Source organism: Petaurus breviceps, unplaced genomic scaffold, assembly GCF_028583685.1.
Source record: "Petaurus breviceps papuanus isolate PSGF00001 unplaced genomic scaffold, PetGlider_PUasm1.0 175, whole genome shotgun sequence".
Lineage (NCBI taxonomy): Eukaryota > Metazoa > Chordata > Mammalia > Diprotodontia > Petauridae > Petaurus > Petaurus breviceps.
This window is the reverse complement of record NW_027185764.1, coordinates 49,779,869-49,805,921: the sequence shown is the minus strand read 5'-3', so window position 1 is coordinate 49,805,921 and position 26,053 is coordinate 49,779,869. Positions and strand designations below refer to the sequence as shown.

Sequence of the window (26,053 nt, the reverse complement as noted above, 5' to 3'; positions counted from 1 at the left end):
GAAGTTCAAATATGGCCTCAGATACTTTATAATTGTATGACCTTGGACAAGTCACTTGATTCATCTGACTCAGTTTCCTTATCTATAAAATGGGAATGATAACAAAACTACTTCCCAGGGTTGTTGTGAGAATAAGATGAGATAACATGGGGTGGCTAGGTGGCGCAGTGAGTAAAGTGCCGGTCCCAGAGTCAGGAGAACCCAAGTTCGGTTCAGGCCTCAGACACTTAACACCCACAAAAAAACTTGCCATGTAACTTAAGTTACTTAACCCCAGTTGCCCTCTAAAAGGCAAAAAAGAAAAAAAAAAGATGAGATAACATTTTTAAAGTGCTTTGCAAACCTTAAAGTACTAAAAAAAAAAGAGCTAACTGCTATTGTTATTATTATTATTGCCTGACTTTATACAATATAGAAATGATTGAAAAATTTGTATATAAATAAAATGCTTTTAAGTCTTTAAATTTTTTTTTAAATAGCAATATTATTTGCACTAGTGAAACTTGTGATCCCCCTAGATTTCTAACCATTCCACCTCTCTCTTCTTCGCTGGTTGTCTTCTTTCCAATTTCTTAATATGGGTATTATTCTCCAAAGGTCAAGCCATTTTCTTCTCTTTGTAGTTTCTCCCTTGGCAATCTTATCCACTCCCATGGTTTCAACTACATTCTCTATGCAAATGATTTCCAGACTCATATCTCCAGCCATGATCTTTCTTTTCCAGGCTCTAGACTCACATATCCAACTGCCTACAGAACATCAGCATCTAGATGTTCCACCACCTATCTTTCCTGCTAAACTGTCTTATCCAGAGACTCTTTATCTCTATGGCACAACTGTTTAATTCATCTCTCATATTTTCACCTTGATCATCTTCAAGCCTTGGAATTTTTGTTTTACTCTTCCCTTTTACTTACAGTTTCTTTAATATTTCAAGGATACGTTATTTTGATACTGTAGCTGCTTTCTTTACTAGCACAGATCACAACCATTTACCAGATTCTGCCACTATAATCTCAGTTGTTGCTGGCATTGTGTAGTCATTTCAGTCTTGTCCTACTCTTTGTGAGTTTGGGATTTTCTTGGCAAAGATACTGAAGTGATTTGCTCATTTTACAGATGAGGAACTGAGGCAAATAAGCTAAGTGACTTGCCCAGGGTCACATAACTACTAAGTGAGTCTTCCTGACACACTACCAACATGCCATCTAGCTGCCATAATCTCAATAGGATCTCTGTAATGTCTTTCCTGTCCAACTACCACTACTTTTGTACAAGCCCTCAATACCACTTGCCTATATTATTGCGATAGTCTTATTTAGAAAAATCACTTCTCTAGATTTCAGTTTCCTTTTCTATAAAATGGGGGAGATGGTAGCTCTAGTCTACATATGTGACTGATCTAGAAGTTCCCTTCCATTTCTAAACCTCTAATCCTCTGATTGAATCTTTTCAGTCATTTTTCATATCATTCCTCTCTACTCACTTTATGTTGTAACCAAATTAACTAGCTCTCTACCCCTTGATGCCTTCATGCTTTTACTTAGGCTGGTCTCTAGCCCAGGAATATTCCTCTCCCTCTTGTCTTTATTGTTTTAATTCCTACTCACACTTTAGGGGCCAACTCAAATGTTTCTTCCATAAGCCACGGCTGATCTCCCATGTTGGTAGTAAGCTTCCCCCTCAAAATTGATGTATAATTTTGCTTTATTGTGAACTCCATGCAATATTGCACATTATATATCTAATACATATTCTCTATTAATATATTTAACATGTGTTTGTGTCTACACAGATACACATACATATATCCCAAATCTGGTAATTTCTACTGGCTGTACCAGCTGCCTAGAATGCTCTTCCTCCTTATGTCTGCCTCCTTGTTCCCTGCTTTCCATCAAGCCTCAGTTAAAACCCCACATTCTGTTAGAAGCCCTTTCCTGACTCCTCCCCCTTAATTCTAGTACCTCCCCTCTATTGCTTATTTCCAGTCTGTAATGTGTTCATACTTAGCTGTTTTTGTGCCATCTCCCACATTAGTCTGTGAGCTACTTGAGAGCAGGGATTATTGTTGTTCAGTTGTTTGGTCTTGATCAACTCAATATGACCCCATGGATCAGAGCATACCAGTACTGTCCATGGGATTTTCTTGGCAAAGATACCAAAGTGGTTTGCCATTTTCTTCTATGGATTAAGGCAAATGGAGGTTAAGTGACTTGCCCACACAGCTAGTAATTTTCTGAGGTTGGATTTGAACTCAAATTATCCTGATTCCAGATCCTTTGCTCTACCCACTGCTTATCTAGCTGCTTAATGAGGCATTTGTTGTTCAGTTATTTCAGTCACGTCTGACTCTTTGTGATCCCATTTGGGGTTTTCTTGGCAAATATACTAGACTGACCATTTTCTTCTCCAGTTCATTTTACAGATGAGGAACTGAGACAAACAGGGTTAAGTAACTTGCTCAGGGTCACACAGGTAGCTAGTGTCTGAGACCAGATTTGAATTCAGGAAGATGAGTCTTCATGACTCCAGAACTCCTACTCTATATGCCCCTCTAGCTGCTGACCACTGACATGTAGTAGGTACTTTATAAATGTTTATTGACTAAATGACTTGTTAGTTTATTTTTTCCTCCACACTTCACCACACTTCCAGCCTACAACCATTTGAAGAAATAGACTACATATTCTTTGAGGACATGGCCTGTATGGTTGGTTCTCTCCCAGAGACTAGTATAATATTCTGCCTAGAACTTCACATTTCATTAATGTTCTGTTGTATTAATTTGTGTCATAGTGCATTAGATTTTCTAAATAAAAAAATTTACATTATAGTATAGAAAAAATAGCAATTTTCTATCAAGCTATTGTAATGCCAAGCAAAGGCAACTTCCCAAGGTTCAAAATACCAGTAGGTGCTCTCCATTTTATTCAGTGAAAAATTAAGAACAGAGAAAAATCAAAATATAGCATAATTCAAAATACAGCATTCACCAAGTATAATTCAATAATCTCCAAGTACTACTCCACCCCTGGACAGTATAATTCATTTAGTCAATCCCAAAGACCCTCTTCTAAGTACTACTCTACCCCTAGGCTGTACATTTATTTAGTCAACTACAAAGCCCCTCTTCTCAAATAGAGATTAGTTTCCAATCATAAGTAAAGTACATTCATTTGTTCAATCACAGAGCACAAAAAAGTCTAAAGTTTCCCACCCTTGGATCACAACTGAATCTACCCCAGAGTTATAACAAGCTTAAGGACAGCATTTAATAACCAAAGAGAGAGCTTTTCTTCATCTTGACCCGAGGCAAGTTCTCAGCAATCTTTGTTCCTGGGGAGACAAAGCTTAGTAAGGCCACAAGATACATTACCAGTGTCTTCATTAATTCATTCTCTGTCTGCAGAACAGTCCTAGGACCCCTGAAAACATTAGCAAAACCCTCTTCCAGGATTTCTGTAAACATACAATAAGAAAATCCTTCTTCAGGGCTTCTGAACCAACAGCAGGGTTTCAGAACCTCTGCAACAACAGCATTGGCCTTCACCAGTGGGCGCAATTCACTCTCTGTCTGCAGAACATTCTCAGGAGCTCTGAACCAACAGCAAGGTTCCAGGGCCTCTGCAACAACAGGACTGTCTTTCACCAGTGAACAAATCTGGCAAAACAGCATCAAAACAGACAAAGTACCAGCATAACAGCCATGTCTCTTCGGTCCTTGGCAGCTCTGGGTGGCAGCTCTCAAAAGTCCTGGGCAATTCAAACCGGCCCTCAGCAATCCTCTCCGTCTCTCTCTGCCTCCAAGATGCTGCTTCCAAAAAAGTTCTTCTGCCTCTCCCTTTGCTTGTGTCTCTCTAAATTTATGTCACCAGCTCCTCCCAGTTCAGCCCTCTCTTTTCACATCAACAAGTCCATCCCACAAGTAGGATTCACAAGCTCTAGGTTTTAACACAATCAATCCGAAAACCAAGCCAATACAGGGGGATCTTTAAATTCCATTACTATTACAACTATAATAATTAATACCTACCATGAGTTATTTTTTCCAGTAATGTTGAAGAATTTGTGTGGATCTCCTCATACCCATCACAACCTGTAGTAACACTGTTCATTGGTAAGATCAGTGAGTAAAATATGGGTATTTCCTCCCCTTATTCCTAAATCACTCTCTTAATGTCTGCCTTTTAGGACCAGATAGTAAAGAACATTTTTTTAAAACTTTGTTAAAATTTGTTTTTATTTATTGGTTGTTCCAAGCATTCAGAAGGATTTAGTTCATCTAAGAAATAAAGAAATAAAATGAAAGGAACTCATTCTTTTGTAGGTAAGAGCCTGCTTGATTAAATTTGAAACAACTAGGGAAATAAATATTTAAGAAGTTTTATGTGGCATTCTAACTAGGAGCACATAGCTGAGGGGAGGGGAGGTTAGGAAATAAAACTTTATATAGTGCCTACTATATGCCAGGTACTATACTAAGCTACTGTTTTGCTAATATATTAGCAAAATACTAATATTCTTGCTAATATTATTTCATTTGATCCTGTCAACTTGAAAGTCAGGTTAAAGGAGACAAAAAGGCTAGGTAATATACATTTATCATTTATTCCATTAAAAGCTAGATTAAACTAGCAAGCTTGCACATGCAAGGAACCAAAACCTAAGTTCTGACCGCCTGAACAAAAGAATGAGAACGCTTAAATACACTTTAGAACCATCCCAATTCAGGGTGGCTGTGTCACTCAAATTTATGATCTCCATAAATGTTTAATCATTGTATGAGAAAGGAATTTTCTTAATTGCACAGATGGTAAATACAATAAAATAAGAAAGTTGAGAGAGTGTCAATTGAAATTATGATTCAGGATATCTGTGTTTTCTTTACCATTAATATGCTATAACATAGTATATGTCCAAAAATATTAGGATAAGAAAAATCCCATTACCCATCAGTGCCTCAGGTTTAGGGTCTCATCATTAATGGCCATAAAGTAAGCCCCATCTGACTTTGTTGACATAGGAAGAGGTGCTTAGCACAAGTTATTGCCTATTGATTATGCCCATTTTACAATTGAAGGAACTGAAGCAAACAGAATTATTTTGCTTGAGATCACACAACTAGCAAGTATCTGAGACTGAATTTTAACTCAAGTCTTTGTAACTCTACGTCCTGCCCTATATTCACTGTGCCTCAGCTGCCACAAGGTTCCTTGAGGAAGAAACAGAAGACAGCCTGTGCCAGTCAAATCAAACCACTACCATAATTTTACCCCCATTTTCCCACAGACCCTTAGGGAGAGAGCCCAGGACCCTCAAACCAAGAGGCTTGTTAATAGTAATATTTGCAGCCCACCACTCATAGCCATCATCTTGGGAAGCAACCCCATATGTAGATGCAGTTTCACAGTTGCTACACAAAAAGAAATTTATTGCGGCCAACGCCATTGACTTTGTCATAGTTCAATGTGAGAACCAGAAATAGTTCAACCTTACTGACAATGGCATTAGAGAAGAGGCATCTTCCTTGCTGCCTCACCCTGGGGAACATAGGACTTTTCTATCTGACCTGCAGATAAAACCTTCCATATATTTTGTCTCACCCATTAGAATGGGAACTTCTTGAGAGCAGAGATTTTCTTACTTTTGGCTTTGTCCAGCATCTAACACAGTGCTTTGCACTTAGTAAGTGCTTAATAAATATTTTATTCATTTACTCATGTATGTTTGTTGCCTTAATAAATAAATTTGCCTAACAGTATTAGAAACCTTTGGTAACATTGAATAGTGCTTCCTTTTTCAGTTTTTAATGCCCACAGTGTAGCCTTCACTACCCTAATTAGGTGCCACTGATCACCCCGATGGCCACTAACAAATGGCATGTAACACTAGAGAAGAATTAAAAACTTCCACCTGACATCCACTTTTTTTTTGAAATAACAGAATTATCACATAAATAAATTAGCAACTTCTGTCAGTCACTTCTTTTACCATCATGGAATATGTTATGGAAAGTGAGCCAAAGATATAGACATAAGAACTTCTAAATTCTAATCCCCTCTTTGACAAGTTGGGATTTGCTGAATGATTAAAATCTCTGTTAGAGTAACATAGTAGGGCTTGAGAAAGTAATATTTGTGATGTGATGTGTAATTGTATTTTGCACAAATATTTAAAAAAAGATTTTCTGCAGCAAGGAGAAAAATAGAGGTATGCCCATGTAGCAAATGTACAGTCTCTTTTATTTTTGTTTACATTTCTATTATTGTTGATGACACTGCCACAATCTTGCGTTTTTATTCTGCTTTAAAAAACCTTCTCAAAGTGCCTTCACATATAATAGCTCAATTTTCTCATATTTGTGTGTTTACCTCACCTTTGCCCCTGCCATCCTAAAGGATGGAACCTAAATGCACTTTAAAATATGGGAAAATTGAACTCATTATCTCATTTTATCCTGACAAGAGCCCTATGTAGAGGGATGACTTGCTGAATTTCATACCAGAATATTGATGCATATTTATACTTTTCCATCCCCAACATCTCTACTTAAATGGGGGAGAGAAGAGGAAACCCCACACAACTGTCCAGTAGAGACCAATGTTCTTCATCTTTTCATTGCAGCGATGCATCATCATTGCTTAATTGGGGAAAACTGCTCACTAGAGTGTTGAACAGTATAAATTTCTTTAAATGAAAGGATTTTCTTTTGAGACTTATGTGACACCCCTCAAAATAACAAAATTATACCTCAGATTATTTTGGAACCAGATAATGATACAGGTTACTCATTCCTTTTTTTCCAAATTAGGGAGTTTTCACCCAAAGTTTCTACTTTGCTTCAGAAATAACACATAACAATGCATTGTGTCTTTTGTATTACAGGTCTTTGATTATGACTTTGGACTACAGGATGATTTTATGGGTTCAGCTTTTTTGGATCTCACATTGTTGGAGTTAAAAAGGTACAGTTCTCTTGGAGTCATCTCTATCACTAAAAACCATTAAACAGCAGAATTGTGTTTCCCCATTACACTGGTGGTTTAGAAAATAAAGCTTTTTGCTACCAACCTTTTGACAGAAAAATGATGGACACAAGATATAGAATGAGACATTTTCATACACAGTCAATGTAAATTGTGTATGAAACTGTTTTTGATCAACTGTGTCTATTTTTTTAACAAGGGCTTTGTTCTTATTTTCTTTTATTTTTCTCCAGTGGAGGGCAATGGGAGATTTGATAAAGTAGCAAAAAAAGAAAGAAAAATGGACATCAAGGCAATTTCTTTAAGTGGAGAGAAAAGAATGGAAAGAAGGCTAGATAAGCAGAATAGTCTCAAAAGCTAAAAACTGATCTCATTATATCCATAAAAAGAAAAGTACATACATACACACATATATATGTTATAGAGGCCTGGAGTTTATATACCAATCTCATTTTTTTATTGCTTCGCTGTGTAAATGCAAATACCTATTCTATTGACATTTGAGTTCAAGATAAAAATAATTTTTAAAAGGAAAATGAAACTTGTGAATTTTGCTTCAAAAGTTCAATCTCTCTACCACTTGAGCAAAGTTCATGAAAGTTTAACATGAAAGTCATTGTCAGCTTCTTTATAAGGGAATGTTGTACAGAGGATTATCAGTGGTTACTGTAAAGTGTTATGCTTTTCAAAGTGCTTTTGACACTTAAGGATAGTCCTGGAGTTCAACAGGCAGTGAAGCAGACCAGACCTGGGACTCAGAAATCAGATAGATCTTCTAAGACAGGGAAGCTGGAAAGGCTCAGCAGTGAGTACAAGGAAGAAGTCAGAGGAAGATTTGAGTAGAATCATAAGAGAATGACATCAAGTGGTTCATTAAGGACCATAGGGTTTGGAGTCAGGAGACCTGGGTTCAAAGCCCAGTTCTGCCACTTACTACCTATGAACTTACAAGTCATAAGCTCTCTGGGCCTCAGTTTCCTTCTCTGTAAAATGAGCAGGTTGGATTAAATGATCTTTAAGTTCTAAGGAATTCAGTAGTTATTATTTAGGAGAGTGGCTGAAGGAATGACCTAACAGATAGAGTGAAATAAGCATCAAGATAGTGTGATAATAGACAGTAGTCAGAAGGCAGTGCAGGTATGGGGTTGGAATGAGTTTTCTTGATTGAGAATGAGCCACACGAACTTCATTCCCAAGAATACTAGAGAGAACAAAGCCAAGTCCTGGAAAAATTGACTTATGGAGAAAAACACCAAGAAAGCATAAGGTCAATGACTCCAAATCTAAGAATAAAGTCAAGGACTTATATTTTCCTTATATAGGAGTCAAATTGGTTCCATAGAATGGTGGTAAGACTCTATATATGTGTTAAATTGTCCTAACTGGAGAAATGAATGTGCAAAGTGAAAGGCCTGTCATTAAGTACATGGGGTACAATGGAAAGAATTACTAGATTGGGAGTCAGAAGATCTGGGTTAAAATCTTGGCTCTGCCACTTGCCTGTGTGACTTTTTAGAAATCACTTAACTTCTCTGGGCCCAGTTTCCTCATTTGTATAATGTAGGGACTGGACTAGATAACTTCTGAGGTTTCTTCCAGCTCTAAAGCTTCTGAACAGAAAAATTGCCCTTTTATTAAAAAAGAGAGGTTAGATAGACACAAACCTCCTGACTGTGAGGTAAAGAAGACTTAGATATGCTACCAAGAGTGATAGGATTGCATGGTCTTCTTTAGTTAGTCAACAAATATTTATTAAGCGCTGACTTTCTGGTATCTTACAAAGACAAGGAAAATCTCTGTATGAAATTCTCCAAGGCCAGAATCAGAGACCTGTTATATACCTGTCTGTCTGGAATGGCATAATTACAATTTGAGGTGGACATAAAAGCAGAAAAATGGATTCTCTAATTTTGAGAGACCGTTATAGTTCTCAGCTTGTAATTTTCATCTGCAAAACAAGTGAACAGGTTTATTAGTTCAAGATATGTCATAACAAGATCTGTCACATGAAGCAACTGGCATTTTGCACTGCTCTAATATACTTACGTTTATTGTGTACTGGAATTATCTTCCATTTATCTGATGCTCTCACTAGATTGTCAATTTCAAAAAAGCAAAAACCACCATTTCTTTTATTTTAAAGCAAGTGTTCCTTTTCACTGACATAGAACTTTTTATTGCATTTTGACCAGAAAGATCAATTGTCTATCTATAGAAATTAAATCTGTATTAAATCATAGCCAAGAATTCTATTCATGGCCAAGGGTTCTGGAAATCATTGCTGTCAAATATATAATTACTGATGACTAATCAGTAATCTCCATTTTATTTTAAAGAAGCTTTGAAACTATTTTTCAGATCCATACAAAAGATGGTGATGATAGATGAATGGAATAGACAGATAGCTAACTAGCTAGCTGGAGTATGCATTTATTAAGCACTTATTATGTGCCAGTCCCCTTCCTAAGCACTAGGAATACAAATAAAAAAAGAAACAGTTCTTGCTTTCAAGCAGTATACATTCTAATGGGGGAAGAGAGCACACAAAATGGTGAAGGGTACCCACTCAGGGGCAAGATGAAGAAACTTGGAGAGTCAGAATCATAACCTTGATGTTAAAGATAAGAAGACTGACAAAGTAAGGATTTGTGGGTGTGGTATGTAATTAATCACACCCTGGGCCTTAGGTCTTGGTGAACTTCTACTTCCTAGGATATCAACTCCTTTTTAGACTAGATTCAGGGGCCCTTCCTCTTTGGCCTCAGGGATTTCTCCCTTACTATTTTCTCAATCTCTTTTAATTCCTAAAACAAGACTTGAGTCACTGATCCCCCAACCTTCCTGTTCCCTGAATTTTCCTTCCTTCCTGATCTCTATATGAATGGCATCATCCATCCCCAGGATCACCATGCCAATCAATCACCATGCCACATCTGTGAATCATTTATGTGTGAAGTTCTTAACCGGGGGTTCACATACTTTTTAAAAAATTTTGATAACTTTTTTCAATGTAGTTGGTTTTCTTTGTAATCTTATGTATTTTGTTTTATGTCTTTAAAAACATTGTTCTAAGAAAGGGTCCACAGGCTTTGCCAGAATCCCAAAGGGATCCATTACACAAATAGGAATCTTGTTCTATGTGGACTAGTCACATTTAGCCCAAATCACTATCTAATTCTCCCCCTCAACCAAAGTAATATAAAGACAACTTTCCTCTCATCTTAAAAACAAAGACAAAAACCCCAAACCAAAATATTAAGCTGATACAAAGTTAACCCCACAGGAACTTCAATTAAAAAAAAAAAACTTTGTAATTCTCCTCATTATCCCCACCTCCAGTTCTTTTTACAGGTTCAAATATTAGTTAAATGTTTGGTATTGAATCAATGCTAGGTCCAAGATAAGTATTCAATAAATTTTTGTTGGTGATTGATAATTTTCCCCTCTCTGTAAAAAAGAAAATGAGTCTTTAATTTGTTCTTCCTCTCTCTTCTATGTTGTCATTTTCCCCTAAAGTCAAACATGTGCACAAATTGTTATGTGGCATCTGGCAGCATGTATAATTGCTGGTTTCTATTGAGTGTTCTTTGTATCATTCTTGGTTTATTTATTTATTTAACATTTTTGGGTTTTTTCCCAATTACATGTAAAAACTATTTTCCACATTCATTTTTTAAAAATTTGAGTTCCAAATTCTCTCCCTTCTTCCTCTCCCCTCATTGAGAAGACAAGCAATTTAATATAAATACATGTGCTGTCTTTTGCATCATTCTTAAATCATCAGAAAGTATTATCATAGAGGACACTGGTATCTGCATTCTGATCATGGGAGAATACCTGGGAGTATGCACAGACTTTTAGAAAAACTGGGGAGGGGGGTGGCCAGGTAGCACAGCGAGTAAGAGCACCAGCTCCAGTGTTGAGAAGACCTGGAGATCGAATCCCGGGCTCAGACACTTAGCACCCACCCAGAAACACCTGGCCGTGTAACCTTGAGCAAGTTACTTAACCCCAATTTCTTAGGGGCAGCCAGGTGGCTCAGCGAGTAAGAGCACCAGCTCCAGTGTCGGGATGACCTGGATCAAATCCGGGCTCAGATGCTCAGCACCACACCCAGAAATAATAACTGGCCGTGTAACCTTAAGCAAGTTACTTAACCCCAATTGCTTTAAAAAAGAAAAAAGAAAAAGAAAAACTGGGGAGAGCCTAAGTCTTGTCTCCTGCTGGGGTCAGAAGATTTAACTTCAGATTCTCACACAAAGAGGTGGTCTTACTCCTTGCTAAGGCAAATTCCTCTATCTGCACAAACAATCCTATTCCATCTCACAACTCTGTCACTTACTTTTAATTTCTCCCCTCTTCCCTAGCACCTGCAAACATTCCCATGTCCCTCCTAGCCTCAAAAAACCCTCACTTGTTGCTTCCCCACCCCACCCCTGCCATATCATGCTATGTCTGCTGTCCTTTCTGGCTAGACTCCTTGAGAAGGTCATCTACATTAGGTGTCTCCATCTTCTTTCCTCACACTCTCCCTTTTCTTAATTCCTTCCAATCCAGCTTCCAGCCTCATGTTTCCAGTAAAGCTGCTGTCTCCAAAGTTCCATCATTGTCAATTCCAGTGGCCTTTTTTAATCCTCATTCTCCTTGACCTTATGCAGCCTTTGATTCTGTTGATCACTTTCTTCTTGTTATTTTCTTCGTTCTGGGTTTTCGGGATTCTACTCACTTCTGGTTCTCTCTTCCCAATCTAACTACTCCTCTGTCTCTTTTGCTAGATTTTCACCCAGACCATGCCCTCTAACCATACATGTACTTCAGGGTTCTGTCCTGAGCCCTCTTCTCCTCTCTTTCTTTTTCTACAATTAATTACTTTATTTTTATTTCTCAATATTCACTTCCATAAGTTTTAAATTTTCCCCCCAAACCTTCCCCAAGATGTCTTGCAACCTGATATGGGCTCTATACATGCATTCCTATTAAACAATTTTCACATAAGTCATGTTGCATAGAAGAATTATAACAAATGGGAAAAATCATGAAAAAGAAAAACAAAACAAAAAAGAAAAGTCTTCTTTATTCTGCATTCTGACTCCATAGTTATTTTTCTAAATGTGGCTGGTATTTTCCATCATGTGTGGAATTGTTGTAGGTCCTTGCATTGCTAAGAAGGACTACGTCTATTAAAATCAGTCCCCGCACACTGTGTCTGTTACTGGACACAGTGTTCTCCTGGTTCTGCTCCCCTCACTCAGAATCAGTTCATATAAATCTTTTCAGGTTTCTCTGAAGTTCACCTGTTCATTCCATTACATTCATGTACCACAACTTGTTTAGTCACTCCACAATTGATGGGTGTCCCCTTGATTTCCAGTTCTTGGCCACAACAAAAAGAGCTGCTATAAATATTTTTTCTACATGTGGGTCCTTTTCCAATTTTTATGATCTCTTTGGGATATAACACTAGAAGTGACATTGCTGGATGAAAAGGTATGCATGTTTTTATAGCCCTTTGGGCATAGTTCCAAATTGCTTTCCAGAATGGTTGGAGCCGCTCACAGCTCCACCAACAATGAATTAGTGCTTCAACTTTCCCACATATTCTCTAACATTGATCATTTTCCTGTTTTGCCATGTTAGCCAATCTGATAGGTGTGATGTGGTATCTCAGGGTTGTTTTGATTTTTATCTCTCTAATTAATAGTGATTTAGAGCATTTTTTTCATATGACTATAGCTAGCTTTAATTTCTTCCTCTGAAAACTATCTGTTCATATCCTTTGATCATTTATCAACTGAGAAATAACTTGTATTCTTATAAATTTGACTAAATTCTCTATATATTTTAGAGATGAGGCCTTTATCAGAGACACTGGTTATAAAAATTCTTTCCCAGTTTTCTGTTTTACTCCTTATCTTGGTTGCATTGGTTTTGTTTGTGCAAAAGCTTTTCAATTTAATGTAACCAAAATTATCCATTTTACATTTCATAATGATCTCTATTTATTGTTTGGTCATAAATTTCTCCATTCTCCATAAATCTGACAGATAAACTCTTCATTGCTCCCCTAATTTGTTTTTACTATCAGTCTTCATACCTAGATCATGAACCCATTTGAACTTTATTCTGGAATACGATGTCAGATGTTGGTCCATGCCCAGTTTCTGTCATACTATTTTCCAGTTTCCCCAGCAGTTTTTTTTGGTCTTTATTAATTTGTTTTTTCATTTTTAGTTTACAAGATTCAGTTCCACAATCCCTTGAGTTTCATATTTTCTCCCACTCCTCCCCTCCTCTCATGGCAGCATGCAATCAAGTATAGGATCTGCAAATACTTTCACGTTAGACATTAGTAAGGTTATAAAGAAGGATTGTAATGTATGGAATGAACAATTGGAAAGAGGAAACAAAACCAAACAAGAAAAGGACAAAGAGAAGGTAGTTTGTTTCAATCTGCATTCAAACTATGCTCTTTCTAATTCTTTCTCTGAATGTAGACATCTCTTTCCATCATGAGTCTTTTGGAGTTGTCTTATAACCCTGCATTGCTGAGAAGAGTCCAGTCCATCAAAGTTGGTCATCACATATACATTGTGTCTGTAGTTGTGTACAAATTTCTCCTGGTTCTACTCTTCTCACTCAAGATCAGTTTATATAAGCCTCTCCAGGTAAATAAGAAATCCACCTGCTCCTCATTTCTTATAGCACAAGAGTATTCCATTACATTCATAAGTGACAACTTGTTTAGCTTTTGCAGAAGTTTTTTGTCAGACAATGAGCTCTTATCACAGAAGCTGGGATCTTTGGGTTTATCAAATAGGAGATTGCTATAATCATTGACTACTGTGTCTTGTGTACCCAACATATTCCATTGATCTACCCCTCTATTTCTTAGCCAGTACCAAGTAGTTTTGATGATTGCTGCTTTATAATACAATTTAAGATCTGGTATGGCTAGGCCACCTTCCCTAGCATTTCTCTTCACTAATTCCCTTGACATTCTAGACCTTTTGTTCTTTTTGAATGATGAATTTTGATATTATTTTTTTCTAGCTCTAAAAAATAATTTTTGGTTGTTTGATTGGTATGACACTGAATGAGTAAATTAATTTAGGTAAAATTGTCATTTTTATTATATTAGCTCGGCCTACCCACGAGCAACTGATGTTTTTCCAGTTATTTAGATCTCACTTTATTTGTGTGAAAAGTGTTTTATAATTGTTTTCATATAGTCCCTGGGTTTGTTTTGGCAGGTAGATTCCCAAATATTTTATATGTCCACAGTAACTTTAAATGGAATTTCTCTTTCTATCTCCTGCTGTTGGGCTTTGTTAGTAACATTTGCCTCTTTGAGGCAATTCCCTGAGGCAATTCAGTATTCCCTGAACAAGGTATTCCATATTTAGTGTCCTGGCATTTTCTCTGGTTGTTCCACCGTGCCTGGAATGCTCTCTCTCCTCTTCTCAGCCCTGACTTCCCTTGTTTCCTCTAAGTCCTAACTAAAATCCTGCCTTCTACAGGAAGCCTTTCCATGCCCTCTTGATTTTAGTTGTTATTTACTATTCATCTTGTATAATAAATTGTGAACACCTAGAGGGCAGAGAATATCTTTTGCTTTTTTTTTCTTTTTGGATATCCTTAGCCTTAGCGCAGTGAATGGCACACAGTAGTTACTTAATAAATGCATATTGACTGATTGAATCCTTCCTTCATCACTTGAAACAGTTGTCACCTCAAGCAAGTCACTTAAGTCCTCTGGGCCTTAGTTTCCTCATCTGTGAAATGATAGGTGTTAGTCTCCAAGTCCCCTGAGCTCTCTGTCATCTCTCTATCTGTGACCCCATTGTTACACCAGGCCCACTTATTCATAGGATCCCAGACTTGTAGACTGGAAGGTTGTCTTGTTCAATCCCTTTATTGAAGAGATGAGGAAATCATAACTCAGAGAAGTTAGCTGCTTGCCCAGGATCACACGAGTACTAAGCAGCAGATCCAGTTCCTCTTACTCCAAATTCAGTGCTTTTTCTACCATAGTGTCTCATAAATGACTTGATGGATCAAAATCTTGAGCACAGTGCCCTTGCTTGGACCCTCTGCTGTTTAACATGTTTATCAGTGACATGTAGAAGTATAAATGGTTTGCTTATCAGATGTGAAGGTGACGCTGTTAGGAAGCTCTTAAGTTGGATGTCAGAACCAAGATCCCACAAGGTCTGTCAGGCTAGAACATTGAACAGAACTGAGCAAGATGACATTTAATAAGGATAAAGGAAAAGGCATTTAGGTTCATAAAAGTATAAATACACAAATATAAATATTCACAAGTGGAAGAGAGGAGATATTACTTATGCAGACTTTCTGAAGATTTCTCTCTATAGTTTTCTGTGTGTCCCATCTGCAAGTCAAGACCAGAAATTCATGTGCATGATGTACAAATCCAAGCCAAAAGAATACAGTAAAATACACTCAGCTATTTGCATCCATAAAAAGGCATCTTCATGACTAGTTTTCCATAAAATGTAGCTAAGATGTATGTAATGTATGATCATGATGAATTAAGAATGAGCTAAAATTTCAGGCATTTTCTGATGTTCAAACCATTGTTTTCTCTATAGATTATTTAGTCATTTGGTCTCATACCAAAACATAAATATCTTTTCTATTCCCTAAAACCTAAACAATTGAAAAAATCTCCAGAGGGAAAATGTAAGTGGAGAAAAAGAAGAAAAAACCTGTTAGCTGTTTTTTGGTTTAAATTTTCTCACTTTCCTTCCTTCATTCACTTATTAAGCCTCTATTATATTCCCATCAATGTGTTAGTTATTAGAGATACAAAGACAAAAAGAAATATTCCCTGCCTTCAAGTAACTTATACCATATTGCTGAGGAGATAGCATGTACACATATAAGTAAATACAAAAACAGGTAACATAAACACAATATAATGTTGGTAGAGGCAAATTTTTACTAACTTGGGGAATGAATCAGACTTGGCCTGCTAGAGGGGTGACTTTAGTTGAGCCTGGAATAGAGGTAGGAATTACAAGAGATAGAAGAAAGGATGCAGATCATTCCAAGCCTTAGGTGTGTGTGAAGAGGGGTGGAGGGAATTGGGGCAAAATGTGCGAAAACACAGAGGAAGAAGATGAACTCTCTTGTACAGTAGAGGTGTCAAATGTGCAGTCTACTACATTCCCAAGTACAGTTTAGACCAAATTAAACTGTTACTGGGAACTATTTAATAAAATAAATTAAAATAAAATACTGATAATATTAATATATAGTTTTCTAAGTCAATATATAACCCTAAGGGAACCTTATGTAGGGTTTATGGTCCCTGTTTCTATTTGAGTTTGACATCATTTATATACAGAGTATAGCAGATGGGCTACTTTGGCCAGAACAAAGGATGTGTGAAGGGAATTGATGGGTAATCAACCTGGAAAGTTTAGGTGGTAGTGAGATTTTCAAGGGATTTAAATGCCAAACCGAGGATTTTGTGTTTTATCCTGGAAGTAATAAGGAACCCCTGGAGCATCTTTAACAAGAAGGTCAAATATTCATTTTAGGAATATCAATTTGGGCAGCTAACTGTGTGTAAGATGGATTAGAGAGTTTGGAAGAGACTTGTAAGTCAGTTAGTGAGTTATTTCCATAGAGGTGCTAAGGTCAGTGTGAACTAGGGTGCTGACCATGTGAGCAGAGAGAAGGGGACAAATGTGAAAGTTTTTATAGAGGTGGAATCAAGGGAACTGGACAAATGACTGAACACAACTAAGGCTCATTTCCCCCATTAGAATGTCAACCTCTTTGAACTATTACTACTGCCTAGCATGATATCTTCTACAAGATAGGCATTTATATGTTGTTGAAATGAATTAAGTGACTCTGGCCCAGGATTAGGGTGGGAGTCAGTGTCTGGAAGCTCTCAGGCTATTGCTGAACTACAGATAAAGAAATGGGTGTTGTTTAGATCTATTGGGAACAACTTGGCATTTCCCATCATTTCTAGGACCTGAAACTCGGGTATATCCTTCTCTCAATCTACTGCTGATTTTTCTTTTGAACTCTTCACAAAGGAAAGAGTCAGTCCCCAGGATTTGGTTTCATTATTTTTTGCCCTCCTGTTGTCAGCACCAGATGATTGATTCCTTCTGGCCCTCTGCTTCTCTTTGTGCTCTCATTGGCCTTCGCTGGCATACTGAGATGTACAAGGGAAAAGGTGACAGTAAAATCCCAGGAAGGGCTTAGAGACTCCTAGATTTCTCTGTCATGTGGTTTTTTAGTGCTCTGGACTTCATCCTGTTCCCCAAAACCTCATCATCCTTCCAGATCACATCAATCCTGACCTTCTCACTAACCCCTGCCCCTGGGACCCTCCTTCTTAAGCAGGTAGAAGGTAAACAGTGGAGAGCTCCTCCCATATCCTTCATTTAAAGAGGGCACCCAGGGCAGCCATCTCCTCCTTTTCTGCCCAGCTATACTCCTCTGGTCTTCATACCTTCCCTCTCCTTCCTTCCACTCCCATTTGAGCTTCTTTTAATGTGTTATTTTCCCCCAATAGATTGTAAACTCCTTGAGGTCAGGGACTATCCTTTGCCTTTCTTCATATCCCCAGCATTTAGCACAGTTCCAAGAACACTGTAGGTACTTAATAGAAGTTTATAAACTGACTGACTTAACTCTTCTAAAGTCTTGAAAGTCCTGTAAGGTTCAGTTTCTTAGCAAAGGAGACAGTGTAGGGCTAGGTGTCAGGAGATCTGGCATCTAGATCTGAGTCATAGTTTGATTTTGGATCAGTTACTTCTCTAGAATTCATTTTCTCCATAAGAAAGAACCTAGATCCCATGCATTTTACAGAGGTTGAAGACATATGAGAAAATTAATAAAGGCTGATAGAATAAGAGTTGGAAGTGACCTCCGGGATTCCAACCTGTAAGAAACAAGTATGTCAGGGGCAGCCAGGTAGCACAGTGAGTAAGAGCACTGGCTCCAGTGTTGGGATGACCTGGAGATCGAATCCCAGGCTCAGACACTTAGCACCCACCAAGAAACACCTGGCTGTGTAACCTTGAGCAAGTTACTTAACCCCAATTGCTTAGGGGCGGCCAGGTGGCTCAGTGAGTAAGAGCATCGGCTGCAGTGTTGGGACAACCTAGGGATCAAATCTGGGCTCAGATACTCAGCACCACACCCAGAAATAACTGGCTGTGTAAGCTTGAGCAAGTTACTTAACCTCTATTGCTTTAAAAAAATGAAAAGGAAACAAGTATGTTACCAAGAACTCCTGGTGGCTGATGGTGAAGCCTGAAGGACTTTTATTTAACCTTCTTGCAGGAAAGGGTGACCAACAAGTAGACACACCCTTTTAAGACAAATACATAGCTTTTTATCTCTGTCTCCAATTCCAATTCCCTTTCCATTGGTTGGGGACCACAGGGTTTACAGCCTTTCTGAAATGCCTTAACCACCCATGTGAGTCTCTACCCCTGCTTACATCTCCCATTCCCCACATTTCCATGCCCCCTTTCCCTTATTTTCTTTTTACCTTATTTGGTCATAGTTCCAACTGTCTAACTGCCACATAAACTTGTATACCCTGTTGAGCACCATGCAGGAGCAACATCCTAATGATGATTTTCCACAAACCCATTAATTTTACAGATGAGGAAACTGAGGCACAAAGTGGTCAAGTGACGTGCTCAAGATCACACAGATGGTATAAAACAGAGCCAGTGTCCTCTCATTTCTAATCTAGCCCTCCTTCCACTGTCCTACTTAGAGGAAAATTCCAGAGCTCAAAGTGATGAAATTCTTTGAAAATTCCATATAAATTCCATTCCATTCCCAAATTTAAAAAAATTGAGGAGATAAATTAGTATTCATGTGACTGAGTTTTTCACTAATTTCTGCAAGCCTTAGGTTGCTAATGTTTAAAATAATAGTTGATATTTGCCTTACATCCTAATCTTATTGTGAGGAAAGCACACGAAAGTGCTATATAAATATAACCTATTAATATCATTTCCTTTTGGGGGAATAATTAGTGCATCAAACAGAATGGTGCCTATGGTTTTCCCAACATCCCTGTGAATTAGGAAAACCTGCCCAAAATTCGCTACCCTATTAGTGGGGGGTAAAAAGAAGGCAGGAGCTCCCTGTGGATGCAATGACTTCTTTGCTTTTTGTTTTTGTATTCTCAACACCTCACATACCCAGAACCTGGGTTGTATTTCATAAATGTTCTTTGAAGTAAGGTCAGTTAAAGAGTCATTAGTGAAGCTAGTCCATTGTCATCTCAATTGCCAGGCAATGGAACAATACATTTTACGATGAAAGCCAATGTGGGGCGGCCAGGTAGCACAGCGAGTAAGAGCATTGGCTCCAGTGTCGGGATGACCTGGGGATCAAATCTGGGCTCAGATAGCACCACACCCAGAAATAACTGGCCGTGTAACCTTGAGCAAGTTACTTAACCCCAATTGCTTTAAAAAAAAAAGATGAAAGCCAATGACTTTTTATTTTATTCTAGAGGGAAAATTACTGACTGCAAAATCAAATTTGTGTTTTGCTTCTTTTCACCATTAGTTAAATATCTGCTTCTACACTGACTAACTTGTCCTGAGCATGGGCCAAACTGGCTCCTAGAGTTGGCCAGCATGGCACAAGGGTCTGCTGAAATAAGCAATAAAATCCTCTCTGCCTTCAAGGAACCATGCTTGTTCCACTGAGGACAGTGATGATAATAAATAAATAACTTAGATTTGTATTGTGGCATATATAATTATAAAGCACTTTCGATACATTATCTCACAACAGTTCTTTCAGGTAGATAGTACCAGTACTTTATATCATCATCATTTTATATGTGAGGAAATTGAACCCTAGGAAATTTTGCCCAGAGTTATAGAATTGCATTATCATTGCATGCTACTTTTCTGTCATTTTTCTTAGTTGTCAAGGCTCCAGGAGCCTCAGGTCCTTAGAGAGTTAGCCCAAGGACTGAGAATGAAATTCCCTTCAGGGCTTCAAACTTTTGGGGCTTGTGAAAAGGTCACCAAGGTAGGTCATCCTTAAAGGCGACCACTACTGAGATCACAGAAATTTTTAAAGCTGAAAAATGAATACCCAGGAGTATGTCAGAGGCCCAGAAGTGCCAAAATGATTTAGCTACATTTTCTCAGGGAGAAGTGGATTTCTGGAAGGTTTGACAGGGTGGGGCAATTGGGTCTGATTGCCCTCAGGCAAAGAGTATAAGGAAGCTCTTATAATTAATGCCTGTGTTAATATGTCAAGGAACTTCAATGTTTTCAAAGCTTTCATCCATGAGTAACCTAGATAAGTTTTAGAGAGTTTCAAAGGGCCCTAGGTCTCAGAGACAAATTAGTATCTATGTGACTTTGAGTTTATCAACTAATCTCTATAAGCCTCAGTTTGCTAATCTTTAAAAGAATAGTTGGTACCTGAGACTCGGAGAGTAAGTAAGGACTTGCCCATGGTCAAGAGCTACCACCTTTTAGGGAATTTGAGCCCAGGTTTTCCAGATTGCAAATCCATTGTTGTGTCTTCTGCTTTGTGATTCGGTTCAACATGGAAATAATAGAGTATCAATTTCTTTGCAATAGAATGATTTTAAGGCTAAGAAATTGGTGCTCTCACTTAGTCTGATAGAGCAGTGATATTGAATGCAGCTAAGCTATGGAGAGAGCCCTCATCTGGGAGCTGAAGTGGTTTCCTTGCCACTGAGAACCTACGTATCCTTGAGCACACATGACTTGATCTCTGAATTCCCTTCCAGGTCAGATATTCTGTGACACTGTCTTCAGTGTCCTTTTTTCAGTACCTAGAACAGTGCTTTGCACACAATAAACATTTGAGAAATGTTTGTTGTCATCATATTGGATTTAGGGTACCTTTAGCAGTATATTGGAAAGGACCATTTGATTAGGAGCCTAAGGGCCAGGTTTCAAGTCCCAGCTCCACCATGCACTGCCTTTGTGACTTTGGCAAGTCACTTAATTATTGTGGCCTTAGTTCCCTCGTCTGTAAAATGAAGCAGCCTTAGAGGTCCCTTCTGGCTCTAGAGCTGTGATCCTCAGAGAGCCAGGAGTTGAGGACAAGCAGATATGTTAAAGGAACTGGGAGACATTGGAGTATAGTCAGAAGGGCTAGATTTGGAATCAGGGGATCTAGGTTGAATCCACTCAAAGGCTGTAAATCTGGCTGACTATAAGGATGATGGTGCCTTCCACAGTACCTAGCACTTTAGAAAGAAGCTTGTGGATTTAAGATGTACTGTTTTCTTAAAAAAAAGAAAAGCATTGCTGAATAGCTGCCATTAAATTATATGTAGAACTCAGTCATCTGAATCTGTGTAACACAGAACACATATTTATATGAGTGAGGGACTTGAAGTCAAGAAAGCATGGATGCAAAAACCACCTTTTACTCATATGAGCTTTGTGACCCTGGAAAAGTTACTCAGCTTTTATGAACCTCAGGCAACTTCCTAGAATTTATCTACTAAGTCAAAGATGGCTGCAATCTCTATCACTGGAGGGAGTTCCCACACTGGGAATTCATCACACTGTCAAAAAAAAACACACACACATCTTTCTAGTATTGTCATATAGATAATCTTGACAGTTAACATGGAGTTAAGAGGTACAGTCAATTCAATTGAACAAACATTTATTAAAGCACTAGGTACAGGGATAGGTTTTATTTAGTTCAACAACATTATTAAACACTTGGCATGTTGAAGGTGTCCATTCTAGACACACAGGACCATTTATTTATGTAAAGATTGGTAGCAGAGGGTAGCATGTGTCCTGGATACAACTAGCAAACCAGTTTGATGGGAACAGAGAGTATGTAAAGAGAAGTAATATGAAATAAAACTGGAAGGATAGGTGGGAGCCAGATTGTATATGGTTTTAAATGCCAGGCTGAGGATTTTGTATTTTATCCTAGAAGCATATGAAACCATCAAAGTGCACTGGAGTACTGGGGTAACATGGTCATATGTGTGATTTAGGAATTTCAATTTGGCCACTATGGGGAGAGTAGATTAGCTAAGGGAGAAAGCAGAGGCAGACCAATTAGGAGGATATTGCAGTAGTCCAAATGAGAACATCTGTAGAAAGAACTATGCATAGATTGTCTTGATCTCTGTGCTTTTATGACAGAGGAAGCTATGCTTCTGAACAGTTTGCTTCATAATCTATCCCTAAGGCAGTGGTATAAACTCAAATAGAAATGGATCTGGGCTACTGCATAGTGACTTAGAAAACCACAAGTTAACATTATCTATATTGTAATATATTTTATTTATTTTGTTAAATATTTCCTAATCATGTTTCAATCTGGTTTGGGAGTCTTGCTTTTAATAACTCTGGACATCCCCAGTTGTTTGAGTGGCTATAAAAGGAAGTTGATTCAGCTTCAGGCTGTTTCTGATGGGGGGGGAGGGGCTCTACCTACTTGACTTTGTAGAACCCCTTATCTTATATACACAAACAACTTTGCAAGCTGCATTCCTACTACATTGGGATCTTTTGAAAATTTCAGGAATATGACAATCAAGCAAAAATGTCGTAATATGTTCTCCTTGGTAATATACAAATATTTGTCTTTGAGTTCTCTTATGCTTCTTGAGTTAAAATTATACATATGATTAAAATTGATAGTTGACCCAAGTCACCCATCTGGGCTATAATTTTCCCCCTCCCCCACCAATATACGCCTGCTCTGACGAGGTAGGCAGCATAGATCATCAGTGGTCCTCTGGAATCATGGTTGGTAATTGCATTGATCATAGATCTTAAGTCTTTTTAATTTGTCTTTAAAAATTGTTTTTGGATTAAAAAAAATGTTTTCTTAATTGTTTTCACTTTACTCTGTATCGGTTCATTCCTATCTTCCCAGGTTTCTCTAAAGCAATCATTTTCAGCTTTCTTATGGCACAATAGTACTCCATTACATTCTTTTTCCTTGTTTAGCCTGTTTTTCTAATTTATGGGCACCCCTTAGCTTCTATTCTTTGCCACTGCAAAAAGATTTGATATAAATATTTTTGTACATCTGGATCATTTTTCCTTTCTTTGATCTCTTTTGGGTGTATAGGCCTAGTGGAGATATCTCTGGGACAAAGCATAAGCAAAGTGTAGTGCTCTTTGGGGATGTCACTCCAAATTGATTTCCAGAATGTCTGTACCAATTCACATATCTAATAGTGCATTAGTATGATTTGTGTTTTTCCATAGGCTCTTCAACATTTATGATTTTCTTTTGTTTTTTTCTTTCTACCATCCTTCATTCTTTTTCTTCTGTCAGCTTTGCCTATCTGATAGGTGTGAAGTGGACCCTTAAAGTTTTTTTAATTTGCATTTCTCCTATGACTATAAGATTAGATTTAAACCAGGGGTAAGATTGCCTGTTTTCTTGAAACACATTCACATAATTTCCCTTTCCATGGAAAAATGTGTTTTCCTAGATTATTTGCAAATTTTTTATAAGTAAGGAAAAAATGTACCCAATGACAAAAGACAGAAGATTATGGGACCATGGATTAGCATTGGAAGGAATCATTAAGGTCACCTAGTTCAATCCCTTCCTTTTCCAGATGAGGAAACTGAATCCTGGAGAGGTCAAGCAACATGCCCAAGGTCATGAATAATAATAAGGAGCAGATCCTAGGTTCAAATCTAGGGCCTCTGTGCTCCAAGTTACCTTCCTAAACTTTAATATCTAACATAGGTCTACCAATGTAAAAGAAACAAGTAATCTCCACATCTATCTTTTCTAAAGGCACAGAATGTTAGAGCTTGAAGGAATCTTAGGGGCCCCTAGTTTAACATTTATGTAGGTCATGAGTTTCTTTTGAGTTATCTAAGAATATACCCATGAATTATGTGAAAATACTGTGTCTACTTTAAATCTTCTCTAGGCTACACATAGGGATTTAGCATCTTAATTTTAAAAGAGGAAGAGACCTAATTGGTCATCATTTTACAAATGCAGAAACCAATGCCTAATGAGATGAAGTGACTTGCCCCAGGGCCCAACAAGCAATGAGAGGCAGAGACAGATTCAAACCCAGGTCCTCTGATTCCAAATCCCTTGGTCTTGTCTCTCCCCTTCTGTTTGTACAAGGAGTTTTTGGAGTCCAAGTACATGACCTTAAATTTTTCTCTTTTAAATTTAATCTAGTTAAGTTCAACCTACAATTACAACTTAACAATAACCCTTTAGGATGCTAATTTTGTTATTCAACAGACTGATTTTCCTTCTCAACTATTTGTTAATAACATATCAATAAATATTTATTAATTAATATAATTAATTAATTAAAAATTTAATAATTAAAAATATAATAATTAAAAAGAAGCAAAAGACATCTAACTTCATGTTTTTTAGATATTTTATCAGTGGACCTTCAAGTCATCTTATCTTGCCAGTGAGATGAATTGAATTAAATAATTCCTAATATGGATAAATGTAGTCATATACTTGGATTCACACAATTAATATCACAAGTATAAGCTTTTCCAGGTGGGGAGAAAATTTACATTGAAATTTTTGATCAGAATAGAGCTAAAGACAGAGCCCTGGGGTCCTCCACTGCAGACATTTTCTTTTTGAAAATTAAATAGAGTAGTTCATTGGAATTCCTCTTATCTGCTAGGCTGACAATTCTTTCAAAAGAATAAATAAATTTGACTAGTCCTTGATAAATGCATTCTTGTTCAAAATAATCACGTTTTCATTTTGTAAAATTTCACAAAGATCTCTAGGATTTTGACCAGAACAGATGCCAAGCTCATTAGCCTGTACCTCCTTTCTCTGTCATGTTTCCGTCTTCCTATACACCCTGTGTTTCCTTACTTTTCTCTTCTAAATAACCCCTCTTTATTGCCATTAGCATTTATCACAGACTTCAGTTTCTTGGACTTCAGCTCTCCTGATACCATTCCACCACTCTTTTTTATTTGTCTATAGTTACCTTCCTTCCCACACTCGATCCAGACTGATTAACCAGCTCCTTTCCCTTTACCCCTTCCCCTGATCTGAACCACCCAAGATCTCAGTCAGATTAAAGGAAGACCTGCCATGACAAAGGGCACTATCCTCCTTTGCTCCTCCCTTACTTCCTCATCTGGCATTTGGTCAGCCTAATCCCATCCTCACTTCATCTGAGCTGATCAAATGGGGCCTCCTGTGTTCTTCCCTTCCCTTCCCTTTAACCCTTTACCTAGTGGGTAAAGGGTGGCCAGACTGCTTAACTGTTCATAATACTTGGATGAAAAGGGAATCACTAACTCTATTCCTTCCAGTCAGATGGAGGATTTGCTGCCTGCCCTGCTATTTCATCCCATTGTCCTATAGGCTTTATCATTTGCCCTACCTCTTCTCTCCAATCCCCCAGATGCTATCATCTGACCCACTGATGCACTCTAAGGGGCTTTGCCATCAGCCCTTCCATAGCACTTTTAAGAACATCCCTGCCTTTCCAACCTTCCTACATCTGAACTTTTTTTATTTGTAATATATTCTTCTGATGAAAATTATATTTCACTGAAATTTCCTTCTTAAAAAGAATAACTTGTATTTCTATGGTGCTTTGAGGTCTACAAAGCACTTCCATACATTATCTCCTATGCTTCTCAGTAGATTAACAATTATTTATTTATATATTTGTTTGTTCTTTCCTCCAATTAAAGTATGATCTCCTTGAGATCAGTGAGTCTCACTTCAGTACTTATCCTAGTTCTTGGCACATAAATGCTTTTTATATCCATTCTTTCATTCATTTGTTCACTTCCACTTCTTATACATGTGCCTTTAAGTTCTGAATTCTTTAATGAGCATTTCATGTAGCCATTTTAGTTCTTTATACACACACACACACATATGCTTCTTTTCCTTTCTCACATATATAAATTACTACTGTCACCAGAATTTCATTCTAAAAAGTCTCTCCTTCTGCTCTACACAAATTCCCTTTTTGAATATCAAGCCATGGGATTCTGCCTATATCATCTCTGAATTCTAGAATATGTTCTCTA

At 37.7% G+C, this 26,053-nt stretch overlaps 1 protein-coding gene across 6 annotated transcripts in view; it reads left to right on the top strand.

The window, feature by feature from the left end:
- MCTP1 (multiple C2 and transmembrane domain containing 1) overlaps positions 1-26,053 on the top strand; it is a 495,837-nt gene that overhangs the window by 145,467 nt on the left and 324,317 nt on the right. For all 6 annotated transcript variants that reach the window (XM_069085117.1, XM_069085113.1, XM_069085116.1 and 3 more), the window contains exon 4: positions 6,889-6,968. In XM_069085117.1, the coding sequence (XP_068941218.1) occupies positions 6,889-6,968 (80 nt within the window). The remainder of the gene's footprint in view (positions 1-6,888; positions 6,969-26,053) is intronic.